We start from the raw sequence: 27720 nt of genomic DNA, 5'->3' as shown, positions 1-27720 counted from the left end.
CAGACTCCTGCCACCCCTATTCCTTCATCCATTCTATGGAACTTCAACATATTTGACTAAAATACCCATAACACCTAGTTCCTTGATTCACTAAATTCTTGATTTCATTCACAAGTGGTGAGGTTCCTTTAGCTATACATAATCTCTTAACTATACTTTATTCCTCCAAAACCTATTTTTCATTTTCTTTGGACTTTTAGTCCTCTATCCCTTAATACTTTCCTAGGTCATCATCTCTGCTCTGGCTACACTGCCATTTCCTGCCAAATCTCAAATCTCAACCCTTTGATAAACTACTTTAATTCTTTGGGGGGGGGGGGGATTGCAATTGGAGTCAAGTGACTTGCCCAGGGTCACATAGCTAGTGTCAAGTGTCTGAGGTCAGATTTGAACTCAGGTCCTCTTTGACTCCAAGGCCAGTGCTCTATCCACTGCACCACCTAGCTGCCCCTAAACTAGTTTGATTCTATATTAACCATACTTGTCTATATTTGTAAAGCATCTAGTACATTACCTGGCACATAGTAGGTGCTTAATAAATGCTTATTCCTTCCCTCCCTTCTCCCTTAAGGTTGACAAACTTCAGCCCTGGATTCCTTCCAATATCTACTACATCTCCATATGGTCATATGCTGCTAATTCATATGCTCTTGAACTGGAACCATGCTAACTTGATCTACTACAAATTTTTGTTAGCAAATCTGAACCAGTCCCTCATAGCAGCAAAGCATTCTTTTTGTTTGTTTTGTTTTTTGCAGGGCAATGGGAGTTAAGTGACTTGCCCAGGGTCACACACCTAGTAAGTGTCAAGTGTCTGAGGCTGGATTTAAACTCAGGCCCCCCTGAATCCAGGGCCAGTGCTTTATCTGCTGTGCAACTTAGCTGCCCCCAAAGCATTCTTTTTACTCCCTATTTGATTCTCTACTTCACATACCACAATAGTTTAGTTCGGAACTTTCCCTTCTCCAAGCATCCCATAGTAAGCCTTTTAGCTTACCAAGAAAATCAAGACTGTTCACCTGTGAGCTCCTTCTTCTCTCCTCCTCATCACATATTCCCTTTATATCATCTCCTACTAGGTCCTCCTTTAGTCTCTGATGAAGTAGCCCTTCCTGCCAAAGCCCCTCATTCTGCATGAACCCTTGAAACTCCATCTCATCTTCTCCAGAATATTGTCCCTACTCATTCTCCACCACTTTAAAAAAATAATAATAAATATTTTTATTTACAGTTTTCAGTTCCAATTTTTATCCTTCCTTCCCTCCCTTCCCCCGCAAGCAATCAGATATGGGTTATACATATGCCATTATGTAAAACATTACCATATTAGTTATTTTGTACAAGAATCCACCACTCTTTAATCTTCCATCTTTCCTTATCTATACTAGTTCCTTTTCTGCTGCCTACATTCAAGTATCACCTATCCTTTAAAGTCACTAAAAAGAAAAAAAACTCTTTAGATCCAACCATCCCCAATCCCTATAATCATTTTGTATCTCTTATCCCTTTCACAGTCAAACTCCTCGAAAAAGTTACATTTAATTATTATTCCCATTTCCTAACCTTGTACCTTCTTCTAAATCCTCTACATTAACATTCAACTGAAGGGGGCAGGTAGGTGACACAGTGGATAGAATACTGGTCCTGGAGTCGGGAGGACCTGAGTTCAAATCCAGCCTCAGACACTTGACACTTAGTAGCTGTGTGACCCTGGGCAAATCACTTAACCTTCATTGCCCCGCCAAAAAAAACTAAAACCCAACAAAACAAGCAAAACATTCAACTGAAAATTTTTTTTCCAAAATTATCCATAATCTTTTTAAAAAATTAGCCAGAATTTTCTGATAGCTCTCTTGTCATAGGAAATATAGTGCAATATTATTACTTTCATATGCCATAATTTGATTAGCCCTCACCCAGTTGTCTAAAAGGCAATTAAGACACCCCCTTAGATTTTAGCTCTTTGTTTTTATTTCCTTTTTTCCCTTTTGCTACTTCCTTCAGAATCAGGAAGTTGGCTTTACTTTTACTTTTAGATTTGTCATTTTTTGTTACAATTATATTTTCAAGTATACAGTGTTCATAGTCTTCTCTTTCCTTCAAGTGAGAAACCCCTACACGGGACACAAATACCTCTGTGGAGCTTTGCAGTCTGGAATTGTTTTGCTTCAGTGGTATGAGCCAATGCAGAAATTCATGTTGATAAAGGTATGATCACTATATTTATAATTTCTTTTTCTGATTAATTATAAAGAGCTACTACTAGTATCAAAATTCAGCAGAATTAAAAGTATTGTGTCATTTGCTAAAATTTCCTTACTAATTTTATTGTTTATTTAATTTTATTAAGCTAATCTACTTCAAAGAAGCTTTACGGGGGCGGTTAGGTGGTACAGTGGATAAAGCACTGGCCCTGGATTCAGGAAGACCTAAGTTCAAATCCGGCCTCAGACACTTGACACTTACTAGCTGTGTGACCCTGGGCAAGTCACTTAACCCTCATTGCCCTGCCCCCTCCCCACCCCAACCCCCAAAAAAAGAAGCAGCAGCTTTGCATTTTTGAAGACAGTCAAATCTATACAATACATTTTTAGAAACTATTACAAACTTGATGTTTTAAGTTCTATTTAAAGTAATGCCTTCTGGAATTACAAGGAAGTGAATACGTATTTGGTATATTCAGTAGCTGTCTGAATGATAGAAAAAAAATTAACTAAAGTTCTCTGTTTTATTTTCCTGCAGCACTTTGATTTTCCTTTGCCAAGCCCTTTGAATGTATTTGAAATGCTAGTGATACCAGAGCAAGAATACCCCATGGTGTGTGTAGCTCTTAGTAAGGGAATTGAATCAGGTCAGGTTGTTCAGTTTGAGACAATCAACTTGAACTCTGCATCTTCATGGTTTACAGAAATTGGTGCAGGTGAGTAGAGTTCTTTTCTCCTTTTAAAATGTGGACTGTGGGGGGTGGCTAGGTGGCTCAGTGGATAAAGCACTGGCCCTGCATTCAGGAGTACCTGAGTTCAAATCCAGCCTCAGACACTTGACACTTACTAGCTGTGTGACCCTGGGCAAGTCACTTAACCCCCATTGCCCCGCAAACAAAAACAAAAATAAAATGTGGCCTGTGGTATGGTTTTCTTTTGTTTTGTTTTGTTTATTGTACGTGTAACAAAAAGAAATTTAACAAACATAACTGGTTTTAGGCTTTTAATTAAGTTATTAGAATACATATTCTCTTCTCCCTGCCTCCTTCCCCCCCATAAAAAAAAAAAAACAATTAAATGTGATTTTATGCTTTAGTTACCAAATTAGTATTATATTGAATTAGATTGTTGTATTGTAGTACAAGATGATAAGGAAATTTTGCCAACTTGTTCAAACATAAAATATTCCTTAAGCTCATTTAAGAATTTAAACAAATTTTTTTTTTTGCAAGGTATTTTTTCCATTCCAATCAACTCTCCCAAAGACAAAGATCACCCCTTTTTTTGCTATTCTTTCTGAGTAACTAGACATTTTGCTTTACATTTTAACTTCTTAATCTAATGACTATCTTCTGTCATAAAGAGGATGCCTTCAGGCTTTGGCATCTTTGCCTTTAAACCATTTCAAGATGACTATAGTAAATTAGGCTAAGATCCTCCAGGCAGATGCTCCTGAAGTGATCTGCCCAAGTCTGACAGATAATCAGATCTTTGTTTTCTTTGTTTACACTAACCACTTTCACATTGCTATTATCAGAAATGATGTTTTAGTTGAGAATTATGTATAATAAAATTATAAATTACTTGAAAAGTTTCTTCTTTGCCATGAATATGAAATAACATCTTAACAGATACAAGATAGAAATTAGACTTGTGCAAAAAAATTAACTATATCTAATCCTAACCTGAAAAAATGTATAACTGTAATTATATGAAAAATTATAACTTTAGAAAAATTATAATTGGGCCATAAATCCCATATGGGTCACCATTCAAATGTAAAAATATTTTAATTAGCTTTCCTAATTTGGGGCGACTAATCTATCTGGGGACTAAATCTGGGGACTTATTACTGGCTGGTTATCTGACTGCTATTAATTTAATATGGGCCATTTATAAAGTTCCACCACACTTGCTCCTCCCAAATTGATAAGCAAAAGATTAAGAAGCCTCTTAATTAAACAACCAAAGCAGAATTTATTTATAAAAATCAATGTAAATGATAAGGGTTAAGAAATGCAAATTATACAACCTGTCTGCTTTTAATATAAGGAAGGGCCAATGCTGCCTCTTGCCTTGGGGTATGCTCCAGCTTTCTCCAACTTTCTCCTTCCCTCCAACTTCACTTTCACTGCTCAGCTCCTTTCTTCTTACTCCAAGCCCCTTTTACTTTATCAACCCCCTGAAAAGCCCCTTACTCTGTACTGCTTCTTCCTCTGTCTCCCCTCTTACTGTTTTCTCCAACCGCCTTGTACTGTCCGTCTTCTCTCTTCTCCCCCCTCAAACCTCAGGCTCCCTGCACCCCCGCACACACCAAGCTAATCTGCCAGCCTGCTGTGGCTGGGGGGAGGAGACACTTGAGTGTCTTGTGTGTACCACACCCGGGGCTCCAGGGTTAGGGTTAGGGTTAGCCTAACCCTAACCCTAACCCTAACCCTGCTGTGCACCCAGGGACCTTTGCACAGGCTTCGCCAGAGGCCAGTCTGGACAAGCCTGGGATCTCTGGGGTAGATTCTCTCAGGGTGGAAGGAGCTGGGGCTTTTTCCCCCAGCCGTCTGACCTGGCATCTCATAAAACCCACGGGGCTTTTTGGCTCAGCTGAAGCAGAGGGAGAGGGGCACCAGCCCCTCTGACAGAAAAAACCCTGAGGGCCTAAGGCTTTTTAATCTCAGCCCAAAGGCAGGGTCCCCAAATCAAAATAAATTCCCACACTTGTGATGAAGAGACTTCCCCATGCAGGACAACACCTTCTTTGAAACTTTGTTATTGGATATAAACTAGCCCACCTTTAATCTCCTAATTTCATCTTTTGACAAAAATATGATTTATTATTAGGATTGTAACTAGACCTGTGATTTTATTGGTACAAAGGAAACTCCCTCTTCTGCCCTCTAGTTAGCACCTTTTCTTTTTTTTTTTTTTTTTAAACTTGACTGACTGAGAGGCCTCCCAATAGCTCCCATCTACTGTGAGGTTTTCCTTCCTTTCCCTGATTTTTAGCCTTCTTTTTTGTTTTTTTGTTTTTTGGGGGCTGGGCAATGAGGGTTAAGTGACTTGCCCAGGGTCACACAGCTAGTAAGTGTCAAGTGTCTGAGGCTGGATTTGAACTCAGGTACTCCTGAATCCAGGGCCGGTGCTCTATCCACTGCACCATCTAGCTGCCCCCTTTAGCACCTTTTCTACAACTTGAGGTATCCCATAGTTTCTAGGTGATAGTGGGGGATTTACAGTGTCAAAGTGTGTCAGAGGCAAGATCCGAGTGCAGTTCTCCACACTTATATTATGAGCTACTTAAGGGCAGGAACTCTTTTGACCTTTGTTTATATGCCTAGCACTTAGTACAGTACCTGACACATAATAAGTCCTTAATAAATGCTTGTGACTTGGTTTAACTATCTGCATAAAGCTTTTTGATTCCCTACCCACCCAACTACTAATGACCCTTCTCCTACTTTATATTTAGCCACCTTATATTTATTCTTTTGTTTATCTTGTATATACTCATGAATACTTGTTTCTGGTTAGAATTCAGACTGTGAAAATAGGGATTTCATTCCTTGTATTTATATCATCAGTGCCTAACTCAATGCCTATTACATATAAATGTTTCTTTATTGTTTGATAAAACACTGTTACTGATAAAATCAATTAAACTTGATTCACTATATTTAAATAAATTTCTATACAAAATGCCATAACTTTTCAGTCACTTCCAAAATCAAGACACTTTGCATTCATTCTAGTTTACTATTTCCCTTAAATGGCACAATATATTGGAGAGTAAGCATGTTGGAGTAGATAGAAAGCTGGTCTTAAAACCCAAAACCAGGAAAATCCCCGTTCAAGTTCAGTAGCATTTTTCATCATAAGTCATTAGATAGTCTTAGATCGTTGTATTACTGAGAATAGGTAAGTCATTCACAGCCGATATCTTACAATATTACTGTTATTTTGTACACTGTTCTCCTGGTTCTGCTCACCTCTCTTTGCATCAGTTCATGTAAGTCTTGCCAGGTTTTTTTGAGAGCATCCTGCTTGTCATTTCTTATAGCACAATAGTATTCCATTACAATCATAGACCACTCATTTTAAGTACCCAAATAATGAGAAAGTTCTTAGGAGTTACAGTTATTATCTTCTCATGTAGGAGTTCCTTCTGCTTTCTCTTTCCTGGTTTACCTTTTTATGTTTCTCTCAAGTCTTGTATTTGAAAGTCAAATTTTCCATTCAGCTCTGTTCTTTTCATCAGGAATGCTTAAAAGTCCTGTTTCATTGAATAGCAATTTTTCCCCTGAAGAATTATACTCAGTTTTGCTGGATACGTGATTCCTTTGTTGTAATCCTAACTCCTTTGCCCTCCAGAATACCATATTTTCTTTTTTTTTTTTTTTTTTTTTGGGTGAGGCAATTGGGGTTAAGTGACTCGCCAAGGGTCACACAGCTAGTAAGTGTCAAATATCTGAGGCCAGATTTGAACTCAGGTACTCCTGACTCCAGGGCCGGTGCTCTATCCACTGCGCCACCTAGCTGCCCCCAGAATATCATATTCTAAGGCTCCAGCCCTTTAATGTGGAAGCTGCTTAATAATCTTGTGTTGTTTTGACCATGGCTCCACGATATTTGAATTGTTTCTTTCTAGATATTTATAATATTTTTTCTTAGACATGGGAGCTCTGGCTGTAACATTCCTGGGAGTTTCCAATTTCTATTTTACCCTCTGGTTCCAGAATATCAGGGCAGTTTTCCTTGATAATTTCTTGAAAGATCAGGGTTTTTTTTTCTGATAAGATATTTCACATTTTCTTTTTTTTTTTTTTTCATTCTTTTGATTTTGTTTGATTGCTTCTTGATGTCTCATGGAGAGGTGTGTTTATTACTCTACTGGCCTGTGCACTGGTCTGTAAGTGACCATAAACACTCTTTTACTCTGGAATTGTGACAAGGTCCCTGCTCCCCTACAGCCACAAGCTCTGATGGGTTAGTGCTCCTCTTCACCCTGGCACTGTCACCTATGACTGTGACCCAGATCCAAGTATGGGTAATGTAACAGAGTACTGCAGCCAGTGACAAAAAAAGGACTCCTGTCATCTTCTGATTAGTTGTCCAACAACCTTACTGTCTATGGTCTGAGAGCTCCAGAAACAACTGATTCTGTCACCCCATGGCTTTTTTCTCTAGTTATTAATCCTCATATTTGTTGATCTTACCTACATTTAGTCTTCTGTTACATTATTGTGCCATTATCTGTTGCTTCAATTTTTTGTTTTTTGTTTTCTGGCATTTATCAAATAATTCTGCTATTAAAACCTTTGAACAGATTCCCACAGCATGTTTTCAACCATGAAGTTATTGGATAAAAAGCTGTGATTTTATTATAACTTTATGATATTGCCAGATTGCTTTGCAAAGTATTTCCACTAGTACTTAATTCCACCTGCAGTAATGAGTATACATATTTTTCTGTTACCTCACCAGCATTATTTCATTAACTTGGAATTATTTTTGCTGTTGTGATATCTGTGAAATGGTACCTTCAAGCTATTTTAATTTATATATCTGATTAATAGTTAGGTTAGGGATTTTCTCAAGTGAACATTTATTATTAAATTTGTAAATTGTGAGTTCATATACTTTGCCTGTTTGTCTGCCAGGAACCAAGGAGTTGTTATGTACATAGCTCCTCATATATAGGTTTTTATTGATACCTTTTTTTATATCACCTAGATTTCTTCCTGTATCCTCTCTTTTCCCTCACAAAGAACCATTTCTTTGTATAAGAAAGAACTTTCAAAAAGAAAAAGAGGAAGAAAAGGAAAAAAAATCAGTTGACAAAACTCTCTCTCTCTCTCACACTCTGTGTGTGTGTATAGATATAGATATAGATAATTTTAAACTTGACCTTAAATCTAATGTTCTATATTCCCTGACCTTCCCCGTCCCCATCTCTTCAAAAGAGTGAGAAGGGATCTTTTCTTTTTTCTTTTTGTTTTTTTTTAGTGAGGCAATTGGGGTTAAGTGACTTGCCCAGGATCACACAGCTAGTGTTAAGTGTCTGAGGCTGGATTTGAACTCAGGTACTCCTGACTCCAGGGCCGGTGCTCTATCCACTACGCCATCTAGCTGCCCCATGAGAAGGGATCTTTTCATCTCTTCTTTGGTACCAAATTTCGTCTTCATAATTTTTTATCATTTAGTTTTTATTGTTTGGTGGGTGTTCTTTCACCTTACTTTGTTGAAGTCATTGTGTTTATTGTTTTCCTGGCTTTGCTTATTTCACTTTGCATGAGTTCATGTAAGTCTTTCCATGTTTTCTGTATTCCTCTGGTCTGTTTTTTCTTACAACACAATAACATTCCATTATATTCCTTTAGCACAATTTGTTTTGCCATTCCCAAATCAGTGGGTATTTACTTTGTTTCCAGTTCATAAGTACTACAAAAAGTTCTACTCTCAATGGTGTGTGTGGAGGTGTGTGTGTGTGTGTGTGTGTGTGTGTGTGTGTGTTACCTTTTTTCAGACTTATGCCTAACACAGATTCCAGGCAAATTTATGTAAATTTTAGCTATTTATTAGTGTAATTCCAAATTGCTTTCCAGAATGGTTATACTTATTCATAAAAATGTATTAATGTACCCGTCTTTCCACAACCCCTCCAACATTACCTATTCCCCTCTTTTGTCATTTTTACCAATATGTGCAGTTTATTTAAATGTAATCAAGTATATCTACCTTCTTTTTGATTCCTTTTGTTTTTAATTTCTTCCCACAATTGATATAAAGACATTATTCCATTTCTGTTTTTTTATAATTTTTTTTTCGTGCTTGGTGGTCATCTAACTGGACTTACTGAGGTAATAGTTTGATATGTGGGTTTTGTATGTGTCCAGCCAAAGACTTGATCAGTTTTCCCAAGTACATTAATTGAATAATAAATCTTTTCCCCAGGTTTTATTTTCTATAAGTATATTAAGCAGTTTTTATGCTATATATTTTCATGGATAACTGGTAGTTAGAATTTCTTCCAATGGTCTATTTCCCTTTTTTTTTTTTTAACCTATAACCAAATGGTTTTGATAACTGCTTTGTCAGGTTTTTAAGTCTGCGAATAAAAGTCTACTTTTATCATCTCTTTTTTCACCATATACCTTGACAGACATAACTTAATCCTCATGGATATGTTTTAACCTTTATATCTTTGCTTACTCAAATATAGTCATACTTTTTAAAAAAAATGTTAATTACTATGTAGGATTTATGTTCCACAGTTAGCTTGAAACCAAAAAAACCAAAATCAGAGCAAAATTTCAAAATGGTATTTATTTTCCAAGTCCTAGTTTCTGTGTTGTGGATTTTTTTAAGATTCCACATAATTATAACCTTTTTTTTTCTTTTATCAAGGCAACCAACAGTTAGATTCCATTCATGTGACACAGTTGGAAAGAGATACAGTTTTAGTGTGTTTAGACAGTAAGTACTATTCTCGTCTGTTTTGTAAAAATTTCATAATTACAAAATTTGTGTATTGTTTCAAAAAGTTTCATGGTTACTCCCATTTTAATTCATATTAACAGTAGTTACTTTTTTCCCATAAAAAATAATGATTGTGTAGTAGTTAATTCAGAATTATATTTGTTCTCCAAAAGATGCCAATTCAGCTGTCCAAAAAAAAATTCTTTCATGACTAAAATATTTAGTTTGATCTGTACAACTAAAGTTTATTAGAAAATAGTGGAATTTATTAAACCAGCACTGATTCCTAGAATATACTCCTTATTTGACCTGTTTCGCTGGCAATAATAAATCCAATCCAAATTAATTTAAAATTTTAATCATCTCTAGAGGAGTAAAAATATTTTACAGAATATATTGTACTATTTTTTGTCAGATTTCAGTATTGGGAAAAATGGAAATTTGACCATTCTGGCTGTTTGTATTGAGATTTCAGTATTGCTTACCTGAACTAGTACATGGAATATTGCCTCATGGAGTCATAGAATTTGAAGCCAAAAGCAACATTTGAGATCAGTTAGCTCATCATTCTACATTTTTTTGTGGGGCAATGAGGGTTAAGTGACTTGCCCAGGGTCACACAGCTAGCAAGTGTCAAGTGTCTGAGGCCAGACCTGAACTCAGGTACTCCTGAATCCAGGGCCGGTGCTTTATCCACTGTGCCACCCAGCCACCCCAGTATTTCTTAAAGAAATCATAATAACCTTTTGTCCAAAGGGGACATCTTAATAAAGAGTATTCTTTGCAGATAAACAGATATAAATATACTTATGTTTATCTATATCTACATATATATATGAAAATCATAATTTAAAAACCTATTTACTGACTATATATTGATGAAGAGAAAAGCAGATACTTTTGCCTCATTATAATTATTTTTACTTTATCAGGACTTTTCTGTCTGCCTGCTTAGTATGTATATATCAGTTTACATTTATTTCTATACCATTTAATCCATGCTTCATTTTTGTGGGGTTTTTTTTCCTTTGAGGATTTGTGAAAATTGTGAATCTTCAAGGAAAACTGAAGTCAAGCAAGAAACTGGCCTCTGAGCTAAGTTTTGATTTTTGCATTGAATCTGTAGGTAAGTCATTGAGTGTTTCTTTAATTTTTTTTGTAGAAAGACATGTTTTGTTGAAACTATATATATTTTGGTCCCTAGGTTATAGCTAATTTTTAGAAATTTCTGAATATTTTAAAAGTTTGAAATTACATGCATTTGTTTCTCTTCATTGTCCCCTTTATTGCATCAAGTGAGTTATATTGAGCTTGGTTCTTTTCATGCCTTGGAAGTATTTGTGTGATGTGACAGATTATTAGTTATTATTAAGACTTTTGTAAAATGCTGCTTGGTGTGTTATGATGGTCATTGATTTCATTAAATTCTTCATACTGTAAAATTTCTACTTGCCTTCAAAACAGAACAAAGACTGACAAATATACTTAGCTTAATTTATCCTCATATGATTGCAATGTGTCTGTATATATGGGGAAGTATTCATTCACTTTGCTAATATTTATACAAGAAATATTTATCTCATCAATAATGTACAGATAGGTGAAGTGTGGCACACTAATTGGCATGTGTTTAAGAGAAGGCCCTGGGGGCAGCTAGGTGGCACAGTGGATGGAGCACTGGCTCTGGATTCAGGAGGACCTGAGTTCAGATCCGACCTCAGACACTTGACACTTACTAGCTGTGTGACCCTGGGCAAGTCGCTTAACCCTCATTGCCCTGCCCCCCCCCCCAAAAAAAAAAAGAGAAGGCCCTATTGGCAGTGAGGTTTGTGAAAAAAAAATTTGTGAACTAGAGTTTTTTAAATAATTTGCAAAATTAACATTACCATATGTCAGGAGAAGTTTTAAAAGGTTTGGAAGTTTCCCTTTGGGACATGAGAAATGTTTGGGTTATAACAATTCAGTAAATTGATATATGACTCACAAAATCTTGAGCTTTATTATTAGATGGGGTCTTTATTTGAAAATAAAACTAGACACTTGAATGTAAAGAGTGGTATGATCTTGTGGGAAAAACACTGATTTTGGAGACAGGATGTGGGTTCAAATTCTGGCTCTGCCACCTTAATAGCTGAAGATCTTTGGGGTTCAGTTTCCTTATCTGTAAATGAAGTTTTGGAATAGATGATCTCTTAAGTTCCATTCCGGCTACAAACCTGTAATTATATTTATCTTTTCATTCAAGTCTGGGAGTTTAACCTCAACATAAATTGTATTAATCTTTTTATACAACTTTTGAACAGAGAAAACTGGTTAGGGTAGAAGAATCAAATTTATTGAACTAAAAATAACAAACTACCAGATGTTTCTTTAATAGATTATCACTGCTTGTTATGAAACTTTAATATTAGGGATTCCCTCTGGCTATTATATGGGCTGCTAGGTGATCCAGTGGGTAGAGGGTAGGGCCTAGAGTCTGGAAGACCTGAGTTCAAATCCAGCCTCAGATGCATACTAGCTGTGTGACCCTGGGCAAGTCACTTAAAGTGCCTCTGTTTCCTCATCTGTAAAATTAACTGGAGAAGGAAATGGCAAACCACTCCAGTATCTACCAAAAATACTTCAAATATGGTCAGAAAGAGTCAGACACGACTAAAATAACTAAACACCGCCACCACAATCTGACTGAGAGTCCATATATTACTATTGTTATCATTGTTATTATTTAAACCAAACCTATGGTTTCATTAAAGGAAACTCCCACTGAGGAAAGTTCCTCTACCAACTCATATTGGCACCTACTTGCTCAGGCCACTGAAAGGTCAAGTGATTTACCTGGGGTCACACTACCAAGTAGGGGTCAGAAAGACGACTTTAACCTGACATTGAAGCTGACTCCCTCTCCACTGGTCCACTTCTTCTCAGTCACACTTACCTCTACTAAAAGCAGTGTTTTCTTGAATCACCTCGTGAGTCCATCAGTTGTCATTTATTTTCAATATTGAGCAAAATCATGCTGCCAGAACATTCTTCTTAAAAAAAAACTAACCTCTTGTCCCAACTCAGTTTTAAAGATCTAATTTCTATAAATAACAGGGCTAGTATAAAAACTTTGTGGTAACACCTTGCTTTCCTTTAGAGAGGTCACTTCCATTTGAATTTTTGTAATAATTTTGTTATTTGGACACCCTAATTACTAAGTCCCAAATCACATTGTCTCTTATTGGTTATCTACTATTTGAATCTAATTATTAGATATTTTATGTGCAGACTGTGCCTAGTGTCTTGTAGCTGATGAACAAGTTTATTTTTTTTTAACTTAATTTTGAAGAGAGACAATAACTTAAGAGAAACAAAACTTGTAAGAGAGTCAGTATAGAAAGGAATAAATCACAATTTACTTTAGTATTATATTTTTTTCTCATAAGAATGGTATTTTAAATGTTTTACCCATTTAAAGAAATAGCTGTGGATTATAAAAGATATGTAAATAATATTAATCTTAAGATCATCAGAACTTTCCTCTGGCATAAATGAGCTTGTAGGGTATATAGTTTTGAAAACTCACATAAACTATTCATAAACTATTCTGTGCTTTAGTAAATTACTGAAGCGCAGAATTGATTGGCTTAGCTACAAAAATGTTGGGAATGAATGGCCTGGACACTGGGTTTTGCAGCAAACACTAAAAGCAACTTCCTAGTTCTTTTTCTATTAAAATTGTTAGTCAGAATTTAAAATAAATCACTGTTTAAAATTTTCATTTTCTTTTTTAGTATGCCTTCAAGACAGCGTGTTAGCCTTCTGGAAACATGGAATGCAGGGTAAAAGCTTCAAGTCAGATGAAGTAAGTTTCTATCCATTGCCATGATTCTACTCTGTACTGATATACATGGGGGGGGGGGGCTGAATCACTCAATCATCCTACCTCCAATTAAAGTAACTAATAAGATGATTCCTTTATCAGATGAAAATGCTTTTATTCAGTCAGCAAGTCAATGAAAGGCATTAAACTCATTGTGAAAAGTGCATACTCAATTTGGAATGAGTGAATTGGAAGAAATGAAATGATGTTGCATAGGAGGTTTGTTGGGATTGGATGCAGTGACTCAGCCACTGTGGAGCCTCTATAAAATATCAAAGCTAGTTTGGATTCCAGTTTCAGTTGCCTGACCAATCCAGAATAGGTGGCTAAGCCCTTGAGAAGGAATCACTTGGGGTAGAGGAGAAGAATGGCTGTCCTGCAGCCCATCAATCCCCCTTCTTGAATAGCAGATGAACTTTGAAGGGTCAGAAAAATGAGCTTGTCTTCAGTATCCTAGCAGTGCCGGTGGAACAGCTTCAGATCTCTACAAGGAGCCCCGCAGAAAGTACACTGTATGTCCATAAGGGGAATTTCATGGAGCTTCATTAAGAGGGCCAAAGGACCTCCATTCCAAGAACTACAAGTTACCTACCCCCTTTGCTACCTCACATGCTCTAAGCATGAGCCCACTTTCCCCCAGACTCTCTATGAACTTGTGGCCCTTGAATTAAGAGGATTTTTTTGTACCAGCTATTTCATTACATTCATAAATACTTATAAAAGTTAATTAAGTTTGACTGGTTAATTAACATCCACTGATCATCATTAGGAGAAGAAGCACATTGATGGGATCTAATGAAAGAAGGTTGCTTACAAAAATGCAAATCTTCACTATATTTACAGTTTTTTGCCCTTTTTTAAAAAGTATATCAGGGGCAGCTAGGTGGCGCAGTAGATAAAGCACTGGCCCTGGATTCAGGAGGAATTGAGTTAAAATCTGTTTTTTGGTTTTTTTTTTTGCAGGGCAATGAGGGTTAAGTGACTTGCCCAGGGTCACACAGCTAGTAAGTGTCGAGTGTCTGAGGCATGAGTTCAAATATGACCTCAGACACTTGACACTTACTAGCTGTGTGACCCTGGGCAAGTCACTTAACCCTCATTGCCCTGCAAAAAAAAAAAAAAAAAAAAAACCTTTTTAAAAAGCCCCAAAGAAAGTATATCATAGGGGGCAGCTAGGTGGCGCAGTAGATAAAGCACTGGCCCTGGATTCAGGAGGCCCTGAGTTCAAATTCGGCCTCAGACACTTGACACTTACTACCTGTGTGACCCTGGGCAAGTCACTTAGCCCTCGTTGCCCTGGAAAAAAAAGAAAGAAAAGAAAGTACATCATAAATCCAACTTGTTAAGGTGTTCTTGACTATCTCTCTCAGAAGTTTCAACTTCTGTTCTGTACATTATTTTAAAAGCTTCATTGCTACTCTGTTTACTTTTCCTCTTCTTCCGGAGATGGGATGCATCACTGCTGTTAGCCCCTTTTCCTCTCCTAAATTCTCCCTGCACTCTTCTTCCAAATAAAAAATAACCCTTTCTTATAATAAATAAGCTTAGTCAAGCAATAGTCTTTTGCCTCCCTTTGTATCCCCAGTACTGAGCATAGTGCTTATAATAAACATTTAAGTAAAGTTTTTTGCCCAGTTGAAGAGAATAGAAGGAAGCCTAGACAAGAAAAACAGTTTTGAAAGTAATATGTAGAATTTATTAGATACTTTTAATTTCTTCTTCTTCTTTTTGGGTGAGGCAGTTGGGGTTAAGTGACTTGCCCAGGGTCACACAGCTAGTAAGTGTTAAGTGTCTGAGGTCGGATTTGAACTCAGGTACTCCTGACTCCAGGGCCAGTGCTCTATCCACTGCGCCACCTAGCTGCCCCTCCTAGATACTTTTTTAAAAGGCTTCCACATACTTCAAACATTCCTCATACCCCAGCAAAACTTCAAAATTCACAACACACCAAATAATGATTAAGAAATCCAATGAGAAATTACTCTTTCCACCCCAGCTCTCAGGCCAGAAGCCCAAAACCAATAGGATTGGGGAACTACCAGCAGCATCACAGGGCAGCCTCCCAGCATGACTTGAGACTGCCATGGCTTTTGTGTACTTGCGCAGCAAGCCCCAAGGTGAGGACCTTGGAAGTTCTGGAGAACAACAGCTCACAGCAGCAGTAACCACTTGGGGCCACAGCACTCAGACCAGGACACCCCAGATCCAAGGGTTCTGAGGTACCAGAGAGGGCCCTGAAAGCCCAATGGTTTGAACCTCAGATATACAGGAGGACCTAACCCCAAGAAGTGGAAGTCAACATACAAACGCAGATGACCCTGAGCAAGACCAAGTAAAGCCTCATTCGAAGTATCAGAGGGGATGGAGAACGTCCCTGGCACAAAACCCAATTCAGGAACTTTTTTTTTTTTTTTTGCAGGGCAATAGGGGTTAAGTGACTTGCCCAGGGTCACACAGCTAGTAAGTGTCAAGTGTCTGAGGCTGGATTTGAACTCAGGTCCTCCTGAATCCAGGGCCGGTGTTTTATCCACTGCGCCACCTAGCCGCCCCCCAGGAACTTTTAATATGGAGAGAGAAGTCAATCAAAGAAAACGCCAACCATAATTAAAAGATTATTGTAAAACTAGTCATCTCCACCTCCTAGCTTCCCTGGCTTTCTTAAAAAATATCAGCTGCTTGAGGAAATCTTTGCTGATCTTCCTTAATATTGGTGCCTTTGCTCTGAAATTATCTTCAATTTACCCTGTGTCTATCTTCCCAATAAGAATGTGAGCACCTTGAGAGCAGGGGTTACTTTTGCCTCTTTGTATCCCCAGCACTGAGCACAGTGCTTGTAACATAGTAAGCACTTAATAACAGCTTGTTGACCAAAAAGAACAAAAGGAACCATAGACAAGACAGTTTTGAAAGGAACATTTAGAATTTATTATACTTTTTTTTTAAAGCAAGCAGTATGAAATAGTCACAGTTTCATGGAAAATCTTTTTGTGTTTTTCTGTGTGTTTAGAAATGCTGAGTTACTTAAGTTCAGAGGTTTTTTTAAGGGTTTTATTTTCCTTCCTTCCCCTCTCCCTTGCCCTAGAGATGGTTACCATTAGATACATGTGTATGTGTGTAAGATCATTCTATACATACTTCTCTATCTAAAAATCAAAGAAAGTAAACATGATGTAAAAGACATAAGGCTTATCTATGTAGTCTTCTGGTATTTGGTATCTCATTCCTTATTTATGTCAACATTTTCCAATATATTTCTCACCATCCTTACCTGTATTTTTAGTTTTGTATTAAAGTTGCCACTGTCAAACTATATGTGGATTTCATTTAGAGGATCTTAATGAGTTCTTCATAGAATTTATCTATTCATCATGGGATTCTTAATGCATTATGTCACATACTCCTTTTAAGCACTGTAATATGAAATTATGTGCTTTGTTGCCTTTGGGTATAATAAAACTAAATTCACCAATTACTTTGCCTTTTCATAAAGTACCTGTAAGCCATCCTTCCATTCACATGAAACTTCCTTCTTTATTCTAGTTTCCTTTATAGCGAACCTGACAAGACGGATGTGATTTAGTTCCTCCAGTAGTATGTCCAGTTTGTCAGGATTATTGAAGGGGCTCACATTTTAGAGTAAAAATAGACACATAAAAGTTTATAGATGAGCTAATTGATTCTTGCTGTTCTCTTTCCCCTTTACTGCTATTCTGCTACAGTCTCTTCAGAAGTGAAAAGAGGTCTTGCTTGGGACTGAGGGTCATTTCTCATTTTGATTTGTTTTACTGGTCTTTAGAAAACAAATTGGAAAGGCAGGTTGGTGTAGTGGGTCGAGGGCTTGGCCTAGAATCTGGAAAACCTAAATGAATTGTTTTCTCTATTTCTATTCTCTCTTCAATGAGACAGTAAACTCCTTGAGAGCAGAGACTGTATCTTATGTATGTCTTCTGTATTTCTCACAACATCTAGCTGGGTTCTTAGTAAATTCTGAAATGTTTATTTTTGTGAACATTTATTTACTCTGCTTTTCTGTTACATATGAGAAAATCTTGTATAGTTATGATTTGGCATGCTATATAAACTGACTCTCACTATTAATGTTTTTTAGGTTACCCAGGAAATTTCAGATGAAACTAGAGTTTTCCGTTTGCTAGGCTCTGACAGGTAATAACTAATTTTTTTTTAATTAATGGGATGCAAATGTTTTGTTCATATAAATAAGTCCTAAAATGCTAAAAATGGAACTCGTGGTATACTCAGCCATGTTAGAGAAAATTTCTGATTTCCATGTTGAGATAATCTACTCTTTTCAACCAGTCAGTTTAGAGATCTCTCATAGTAGCATAGCTGTTTCCAAAGAGTATTAATCATGATCACTCAAAGTTAAAATTAAGGTTACTAATTAATAAATTAAAGTTATTAATCATCCTTGTGATGAAGATTATCAGACCTTATAATTACTCTAAAAATTTTCTGATTACTCTCTAACAATTATTTTTAAAAACACATCAAATTTTCAGCCCCTACCTGTCCATCAAAAGGAATACAATATTCCCTGTTTATTGTGAAACTTAGTCTACCTTAAGGATGCTTAGCTCTTCCTTTTGAGAAAATTAAAGATACATCTCAAAACATACCATTGCACAAAGTTGTTTTGCCCCACCTTTTCTTTCTTTTAGGCTAGATTATATAGTAAACACAATGTCCCTTTTTTCTTGCTTGCCTGCCCTAAAAGTAACCTGCTCCATGTAGGCTATAGTAGTGTTTGCTGACCAGGTAAAACCAGCAAAGAACCTGTGTACAAGCCCTTTGTTTAATGTCATCTGACCCTTCAAGTTATGTTTCTTTAAAATATAGCTTTCTCCTTTAGTTGAAATATATAATATTCTTTAAAAGTACAAAAAAAAGGAGTTAAAACCTGGATTTATTATAGACTGGTTGTTTTATTTTCTGTTACACTTGGCAACCTTCCCATCCTTATCCTTCCATGCCATCTCATCTTATGTGGATCTTGTCTGGGTATTTCCATAAATGCTATAAGAAGTTTATTTAACATGATAGCAATTTCCCTCCTGATTATTTAATATCTTGGGGTATCTGCATCTGTGGTCTCATTTTTGATACATGACGGATATATTTCTTTTTCCGATTACAAATGGGCCTGGATAATTTCTTTTACACCACTTCTCCCATGAAAGTCGTATGCTAGATTTTTTTTTTTTTAGGGCAATGAGGGTTAAGTGACTTGCCCAAGGTCACACAGCTAGTAAGTGTTAAGTGTCTGAGGCTGGATTTGAGCCCAGGTCCTCCTGAATCCAGGGCCGGTGCTTTATCCACTGCACCGCCTAGCTGCCCCACTAGATTTTATGAGAGCATATTTATACCCATCTTACCATTGCCCATTGAGCGATTTGCAATTTTAATTCTTACGTTGCTGGTCCCAATAACAGACTGTCTTAAGGACCACGCTGGTTAAATACAGAGATCAAAATGTGCAGATAAGTACTGCTCAGTCTCGAAGACTCCCTTTACTCTTAGAGTGCAAGCAGTGGAAAGAGGGGCACACCATTTTTAGACAGTTTGTAAGTATCAGTTTAACTATTGGCATTCTAACTATGAGAGCTTTTCCTAAAAACCAGTAAATTAATAGATCCTAGAAGAAATGAACCACATAAATACTGACATGAAATAAGATGTAAAGGGTGCAGCTAAATGGATGGCTCACAGGTTTTCCTCTTTTAAGCAAATAAAGGAGTTCATAAGAAAGATGTAGAGCTGAGCAAGACCTTAAGAGATTAACGTCTTTATCTCTGTTTTAACAGATGAGGATACTGAGCCCTGTAGAGTTAAAATGATTTGTATAAAGTCATCCAGATTGTAAATAGTAGAGAATAATTGGTTTCACTGTGTTTCCATAAGCAATAAGAAAAATCTTCACATAAGATAGTTATCTTCCATAATACTCATGATGAGTATAAGTAGGACTGTGATAAAAATAAATACAACTTATTAACCAATAATCATTGCAAAGAATGATGAAATAAAGAAGTTCAATAAAGGACTTGACAAATTTGTATATTTGGTCAGCATAAGTTTTGATAATCATTTTCATTGTGTAGGGAGGATAAGAAAATGAAATGTGGTTTGGGATCAAGAAATAAAATATTCAAGCCTTACAGATTACTCAGAAACTCATACCTGTATATTATGAATATTTTCTTCCAAAATATAAAAGGTACTAGACAACATCACAAAAATGAAATTCACTGTTCATACAGGAAATAACTGTCTTCTAATTTGGGAATCATTAGAATTGTCTTTCTGTGTGCAGTAAATCCATTATCTGTACATAAAGTAATGCTAAAAATTAATATCAAATTAGAAGAAAGGATAAAGATGAAAAGAAGCTACTGCATGCAGTTACAACAATGCCAAGTCATCCTTTTTAAGTAAGAAGTTAACTCCCCAGAGTAAGAAATGGATAAGAATAAAGACGTTGACTCATCAATATTTCTTTTTTTTTTTTTTTAGCGAGGCAATTGGGGTTAAGTGACTTGCCCAGGGTCACACAACTAATAAGTGTTAAGTGTCTGAGGCCGGACTTGAACTCAGGTACTTCTGACTCCAGGGCCGGTGCTCTATACACTTCGCCACCTAGCTGCCCCTCATCAATATTTCTTAGAGAAATTTGCATAGCTTTTGATAAAGTATCCTATGGAGAAGATGGAGAGATTTGGATTAGATATTATTATTACAATCAGATGGTCCAGAATTCAAAGTATAATTGTAAAAGATTCAATATCAACCTGGCAGAAGGTTTCCAAAGGAATACCCAGAGATCTGTGCTTGGCTTTGGGATATTTAAAATTTTTATCAGTGCCTTGGATAAAGCCATAGATCATAGCTCATCAGATTTACAGATGACTGAGTCGTTTCTTAGGAACTGGAAAGGATGGTTTCCAACAAACCAGATAACAGAGTCAGAATCCAAAAGTTTACAGGCTAGCACATTGGGCTAAAATCGATAAGATAAAATCCAATAGAGATACATGTAAAGTTTTGCACTGGGATACTAAAAATTCAGCTTCACCAACAAAAGATAGGGACAGGACATGGGTAGGCAGTAGTTATTCTGCAAAGATGTTGGGTGATGGGGAGTTTAATGAACTGCAAGCCCAATATGAGTAAGTAGTGTAATATCCTAGCCAAAAAACCCCTATTATAATCTTGATCTATATTAAATGGGGCATAGCTTCCAGGATTAGAGAATAAGTAGTTCCATTTACTATGCTCTGATCAGACCTCATCTGGAATGTTATATTCATTTCAGGGTTTAAGAAGTATATTGCTAACCTGGAGTGTATCCAGAGAAAGGCAACCAAGATGATTAAGGGCCTTGAGTCCATGTCACATGTGAATCAGTTGTGGGAAATGGGCAGAGAATACTTGTGGATCACAGCACTGTCTAAGTATTTCAAGGACTGTTTACTAGAGGAATGACTGGACTTGTCCTGTTTGGCTCCAGAGGTCAGAAATTGGAGCAATGGGAGGAAACTCCAAACAGGAGAGTTGCTTCCAGACATGCCTGTAGCTTGCCTTGAGACTTGAAGCAGAGGATGACCACTTGTCAGATATATTAGGGTGGGATTACTTTTGTGTGGGGGTTGGACTCAGTGATCTCTGAAGTCACTTCCTACTCCCCAAATCTAATTCTGTGAATGACCATAATTAGAAAACTTGAAAATGGTTTTTAAACCATTGCATCTAGCAAACACGATGATCTGGCTAACCAATGGCAGCCCCATTTTAGCATACAGATTCATTTGCAAAACATCAGGGGACAGTGGCTCCTCAGAATGGCAAAAGTCAACAGAGGGAAACACAAACCTGTAGAAGTTATGAGGGGAGGCCAGAGCACAGGTGGTAGAACAAGAGAACAGAAAGTAATGGTGATTAATGGTGACAACAAACAAGTTTAGGAGGAATAAGGCAAAGGCAAAGGTGGGCTGGTAGCAGATTATGAGCAGAGAATGGAATTTTAGAATTTGATTGCTTGGAGGTGGGACTTTATCCCTGAAACAATGAAGATACAGGTCAGGGGAGGTAAGCAGGTTGATGAACTCAGAATCAGAGGTATGCAGGGGACACATCAACCAGAATATTGAAGTCCTCCAGTATGAGAGTAAGGATAAATGTGGGAAGAAACACTGAGCCAGGCACCTGAGTAAGGGGAATAGTCACCAGGAGGCTAATAACGAGTAATTCTAAGGATCGGGACAGAGTTATCAAAGAATGGAGTGAATGCATGAGAACAGAGGAGACAGTAATGGCACCAGAGGGAAGGGTAGTCTCAAAGGAACCACAAGTTTGCCCGTTCCTCTTGGTCCCCTCTGTTAATACAGTAGGAGAGGAAGAGCAGCCTATCCTGGACAAAGTGGTTGGGCAGAGACAGGTTTGCAAGAGTGCCAGCAGATGAAAGAAGGATAGGAGGAAGAAGTCATGGGTTAAAGGGCCTTTGTTAACAACAGAGCAGAGCTTCTACTCAAGCACTTCCTGGCTGTGAAGTGACCTTTAAGGTCCTTTCCAGCTCAAAATGTAGAATCATATGTAAATGTGAGATACATTATGTTCCCAGTTCCTAATTTCAATGGTAGTCAAGTTTAATCTATATTTCTTTCTGTCAGCTTACCCCTCACCCTCAGAAAAGTTTTTCTGTTGTGGTCCATAATTGTTTCTGCTTACACATAGCCCAGAAAGCTAGGGCAGGGGAGAAAGGTGATGTTAATACTTTATGAGTATCAGTACTTTCATTATGGTGTCACTGTTTTCCCACTGCCTTGAGAACTAGTCTAAGATCTCTTAGGTTAAATTGGGCCTCTTTCACTTATTCTCCCAGCTAGGCATCATGTAATTTTAACATTATATAATTGTCTGTTTCTATTAAAGAATGAACAAACTGATATTTCTGGTTTTTTAAAGAAAATTTTATTGCTATTTTTTGGGTTTGTATTGTCTAAAATTGCCCCATCCATACCTCCTTTGCCCTTCCCAGAGCCATCCCATATACAAAGGTTTCCGGTTCCTTAGGTGAGATGTTGTCAAACTACAAAGAACTTAAGAGCTTTAAAGGAATTGAATTTAAAGCCAAGTATAATTCCACTTCTGTGTTCCTTAGTCTTATGAGAATGTGAACTATGAGATGAATTTCTGGTACAGCGTCAAAGCATGCAATGTGTGCTTTTACTTTTAAACAGTTCTTTTGTTTGTTTTGGTTTAATTACAGGGTTGTCGTTTTGGAAAGTAGGCCAACAGAAAATCCTACAGCACACAGCAATCTCTACATTTTGGCTGGCCATGAAAATAGTTACTGAACAACACCCACGGAAATGACAAGAAAATGAAAATGGCCCCATATGAAAAATGCCTTCAAGGAAATGAAATACAAACTGAAATATTACTTGTTTTCTTGTAGGTGACATCTCAATGATCTGTATGTTAGGGTAGGATGTAGTACTTTCTGTAGCTGGAAACAGCTATTATATCTCTTGCCACTATGTGGTGATTATATAAAGTTTGCTTAATAAAAGCTATGAGACAAATAGTCTTCTTCTTAGTTCCTGGAAGCTCAGTTTAAAAAAAAATATTTGCAACCAGGGTGCCATATCATTTTTAAATAACTCATGTGATTGTGTCTAGAGTGGTTTTAGCACTGACAGTTCTTTCATTTGAACATGGTCTTATTCTTTCTTAATGAATATGATTTTGTAGGAATTGTCCCCAAATCTCTTTACTTTTAAATCAGCCATTCTGTATGTTTTTGTAAAATAGAATATTTAATTCTTATTTATTAATCTGCTGCTAGAATGGTGTAATGTATCTAACTTTTAGTAAAGGCTGGTTGCAAAGCAGCTTAAAATTTTTTACAGTTGTATTAAAAAAAGGGGTGTTTTTTCTCTCTAGATTTAGTGTTTTGTTAGGAGTTATGGGTAGCATATCAATTTGTGGGGTTTTTCCTGTTTTATTGCAATTTTATACAACAAAAAGTATTTTGTAATACAATTTCATGCAGATTGCCTTAAAGGGGAGCTTCATACATCAAACTAATAATGTTGTAGAGTGCATATAGCAGTATAATGGTGATGATTGAAATATTCTTAGAAATGGGCGTGTGTATCTATGTGTGACTGTATCATGGAAGTGTCTTGACAAGAAATAGTGTATTCCTTTTTACATTATTGATAATAACTCATGAGATAATCTTTGTGCACATCTAGCCATTCCAAATGTAGGAGGAGAAGTATTTAACTATTCATGACACATATTTTATTTATACTATGCCAGAAGGAATACTTATAAAGTTACTATGCATGTATCTTGGGTTTTTCATTTATGCATGTGGTTGTTCATTTGGGGTAAGGTAAAGAAGAAAAAAATGCCTTTAAGTAAAAGATAATTCCTGATGGGATAGTATAAATACATATTATGAGAAGCAGTATTCTAAAAATAAGTAAACTTAGAGTCATTCTTTATATTTTTTCCCTCTACCATCTTACTATGCCACATTAAAGTCATATTGGTTCCAGTTGTCTGTATTAATTTACTTAACATTGATAGTATTGCACACAATATAAAGAAAAGGTTTTTCTGCAAGAAACTAGGTTTCATTTGACTGGGGTACCTTATTTATAGATAAAAGATTTCTCTGAAAAACATGCAAGAGATTTTTTTTTCTTATGTTTTTTACATTTACTTCAACTCTCTCCACCACCACCGCCACCCCCCTCCCCCAGTGTAGACGTTGTTTATTCTTTGGTCATTTTAACAGGAAAATATGGTAACTAATCTTTCAGTCCACTTCCAAAAACATTTAATCAGTGTCTTGCATCTAATAATTGGTGTCAACAAACTAATTGCAGAGCTTTAGACAGAAGAAGACTACTATGCTTGCTATCATGGAACTGATGCTATGACCCAGAAATGGGTGAGGCATCAGCTGGCATCAGACTTAAGAGGTATGCAAGCATACCCCATCTGACCTTGCTCATTGATTCCACCAAAAACATGTTTGGTGAATCAGCATTATCAGGAATATCCTGTTACTTCCACGGGAATGATATTACAAAGAAGTGATTGACCAAAAGTGTTGAAGCAGGGTTTTATGATCTCACAGGGCAATATGATGATAACATAAAAGGTGTTCTTACAAAATGATGTTGTGAGGCATACTTAGGTCAGTCAAGCTATGAACAAGCTTTTAAGCATCTACTATATGCCAGGCACTGTGTATGGGATATTGTATATGAAAATAGAAGTCTATCAGCCAGTAATTGTATTCACTCCACCCCATTAATTCCCTATCAAAATCAGAGATGAAGGGGGAGTGGGGGGTGGGGAAACTCTTCATGTTTGGTGATTAAGAAATAATTGGTAACTTTGGAGAGCAATTAAAGTTAAGTGATGAGGTCAGAATCCAGATTGCAAAGGGCTGAGAAGTAACGAGAAAGTAAAAGTAGCTTTTTCTGAGTTTGATTGGACAGGAGAAATGGAGTGTGATAGTTTGAGGGAATGGTAGTGTCTAATGAAATGCATTAGGAAAGGAATCTCTCCTTCCCCTCCTCCCATTATTTCTGCCTCTTAACTTTTCTGGATTCCTTCAAGAGATCTCCAATCTCATGTTTTGCCAGGAGTCAAACCTGGTTCCTCCAGTTGCTGGTGCCTTCCCCTCTTGATATTAACTTTTGTCTACTCTGTATCTATCTTGTATGTACCTAGTTATATTCATGTTATTTTCCTCATTAAAATGTTAACTCCTTGAAGGTGGGGGCTATTTTTTGCTTTTCTTTGTTTTCCCACTGCTCAGTATGGTGCACTGGTTGGTGCTTAATCAGTGCATGTTGGCTGACTGACTAAAATAAGAGGGTTGGATGTGATGAGCTTTTTTGGGGGGGGGGTAGGGCAATGAATGCCAAGTGACTTGCCCAGGGTCACACAGCTAGTAAGTGTCAAGTGTCTGAGGCTGGATTTGAATTCAGGTCCTCCTGAATCCAAGGTCAGTGCTTTATCCACTGCGTGGATGTGATGAACTTTAAAGTCTTCTCCAGCTATAACAGTCTGGTCATTTTTATCCCCATTTTGCCATGAAGCTGAAACCTTCAGACCAAAGAGTAAATTCTGGGTCTCAGGCCTAGTTCTACCACTACTACAATGCTTGTTCCCTATGGCAAACTCTTCATTTGCTTACTGTATGGGTTGAAGCCAAAGACATGCATCTTAGCTTGGGTCCTTCTAAATAATTCTTCAGGGTCAGATTAGAGAAAGAAAGGAAATTAGCTGAAATTTGTATATCCCCTTTGAGTTCATTCCCCCAACTTGAACTAACTGGTAGGTTGGGTCACCAGAGGGGGCAGCTGCTACATCAGGTTCTAGAAATAACCCTGTGGGTGACCACTACTATCACAATAACTCATAAGCCCCCTATGGAGTAGTTCCCAAACATTGTCTTGGGATTTAGAAAGGGCATTTATTCAAATGGCATAAGAACAGTTAGTTTTTAAAAGTATTTTTTGAAAAAAGAAGGTTGTTAAGACTCTTCCATGGATGTACAGAGTACATGTGGGTAGACTAGTCAGAAACTTAAAAGCAAATAATAAACCCATGTGTAGAGAACATATATAGCCAAGGTGACTCACAACTCCTAATTCTCAGCGCCTGCGTGTTCCCTTTCCCCATGAAACTCATTGTGATGGGGTCTAAGTCTCCATGTTGGATGAGTCGCCCATTGCTAAGCTGGGCTGACTTCCCATAGGGTGGTATCAGGGCTGGACTAGTCAGATTGCTCAGCCACTGGGTTGACCTGGGCTTGCTTCGCCGTGAGCTGCTCAAGTCTCTTCTTGCCTCCAGCCTCTGGTTCGGTTGGATGTTAACTTTGTACTTTCTGCTAGGGTTTCAGCAATGCTCTTTTCAAGTGGAGTGCTACTGGGCTCTTTCAGAAGGGACTGGGACCTTTAGTCTAGGATTGACAAAAAACTACCCAAGTCTGTTTTCTCAGGGCCTCAACTCTGAGCTCTGTTCCCTCCTGGGTAGGAGAGAGTCTCTTCTGTCTGACAACTGTTTCCTCAGTGAAGGATCCCACCCTACCCCCAACTTTTTGTGACCATATATTTACATTTCCAAGATTCTTTTTGAGTCATGTAAATAAGTGGCTGAAAACCAAGGTAGTGAGGTGGTCTGAGCTATGGGGACAAGTTCATTGCCTTTTTAAACATAATTGAGCAATTCAAAGCCTCAGACTTCTTCTACATGAGTTTATGGAAGAAAAGGCATTTTTACATGCTCTGTATTGTTACCTTTCTTGGTGATTACTCTAATGTGATTCACTGCTGAGGAGGAAGTATCTTTGATCATAATGAAAACCTCTTTGTGTATTCCTGATTTCCTAAGCAATAACAGGATATCATCTTTTAGACACCTATCAAGCAAACACATACTGCATTCAAAACAAGTCAAAATAAACTCCGCCCCACTCCACACAACCTGCTGGGAAAGCTCAGTTGGCTTCATTGGCCAATGTCACCTACGTACTTGTTCCTGTAAGGGGCTAAAATTCTAGCTATACTATCTAAAATCTAATGAGTGGTCGCCAATAAATTATAAGCTTTAGCAAGAGTATTTAAGTGTTTAAGTATTTATTAAAGAGCATTAGGATCAGAGAGAAAGGTAAAAATCTAACTATTTCTAAGAGACCCCATCATCCAACCCACCATGGCGAAGTCAGGAACAAAAAAAAGACCGAACCCTTCGGCCAGCATCCACTTCCTACTTCATGTCCTCCTCCCAGAAATGGGAGGCTCCTCAAGTTGATTGGCTGGTAACCTTGATCGACAGTACTCATGAGCAAACGTCACTTCCTGACGCTAAGGACCTTGACCACATGGCTTGCCCTCAGAGGCCTTCACCTCATGGTGGAGCTTTTCTACAGTAAATCTCCAGCAGGTGGTGTCATTCCAATCGTTACATTCCCATGTGGATGTTGTAAGGGAAATTGTTGTCAATGAGTCACTATACAGAAAGAGACTAAGTATGGAATAAAAGTAGGTCATAGAACCCAATGGCTTTTAGTGGTGTGGACTAAAAGAAGATAAAGATGAAAAACAACAAAGGGAAAATAAGTCCTATAATCTC

At 37.3% G+C, this 27720-nt stretch overlaps 1 protein-coding gene across 3 annotated transcripts in view; it reads left to right on the top strand.

Moving 5' to 3' along the window:
• The window catches only part of MAP4K5 (mitogen-activated protein kinase kinase kinase kinase 5), a 199401-nt gene extending 175490 nt beyond the window's left edge, over positions 1 to 23911 (top strand). For all 3 annotated transcript variants that reach the window (XM_043985685.1, XM_043985683.1, XM_043985684.1), the window contains 7 exons: positions 2105 to 2208; positions 2743 to 2920; positions 9603 to 9671; positions 10708 to 10800; positions 13451 to 13521; positions 17648 to 17703; positions 22823 to 23911. In XM_043985685.1, coding sequence (XP_043841620.1) covers positions 2105 to 2208; positions 2743 to 2920; positions 9603 to 9671; positions 10708 to 10800; positions 13451 to 13521; positions 17648 to 17703; positions 22823 to 22910 — 659 coding nt within the window. In that variant the 3' untranslated portion in view covers positions 22911 to 23911. The remainder of the gene's footprint in view (positions 1 to 2104; positions 2209 to 2742; positions 2921 to 9602; positions 9672 to 10707; positions 10801 to 13450; positions 13522 to 17647; positions 17704 to 22822) is intronic.
• Positions 23912 to 27720: the final 3809 nt, after the last annotated feature.

This window comes from Dromiciops gliroides, chromosome 2, assembly GCF_019393635.1.
Source record: "Dromiciops gliroides isolate mDroGli1 chromosome 2, mDroGli1.pri, whole genome shotgun sequence".
In the NCBI taxonomy this organism is placed as follows: domain Eukaryota; kingdom Metazoa; phylum Chordata; class Mammalia; order Microbiotheria; family Microbiotheriidae; genus Dromiciops; species Dromiciops gliroides.
The sequence above is the reverse complement of the archived record's forward strand: the minus strand, read 5'-3'. Positions and strand labels throughout refer to the sequence as shown.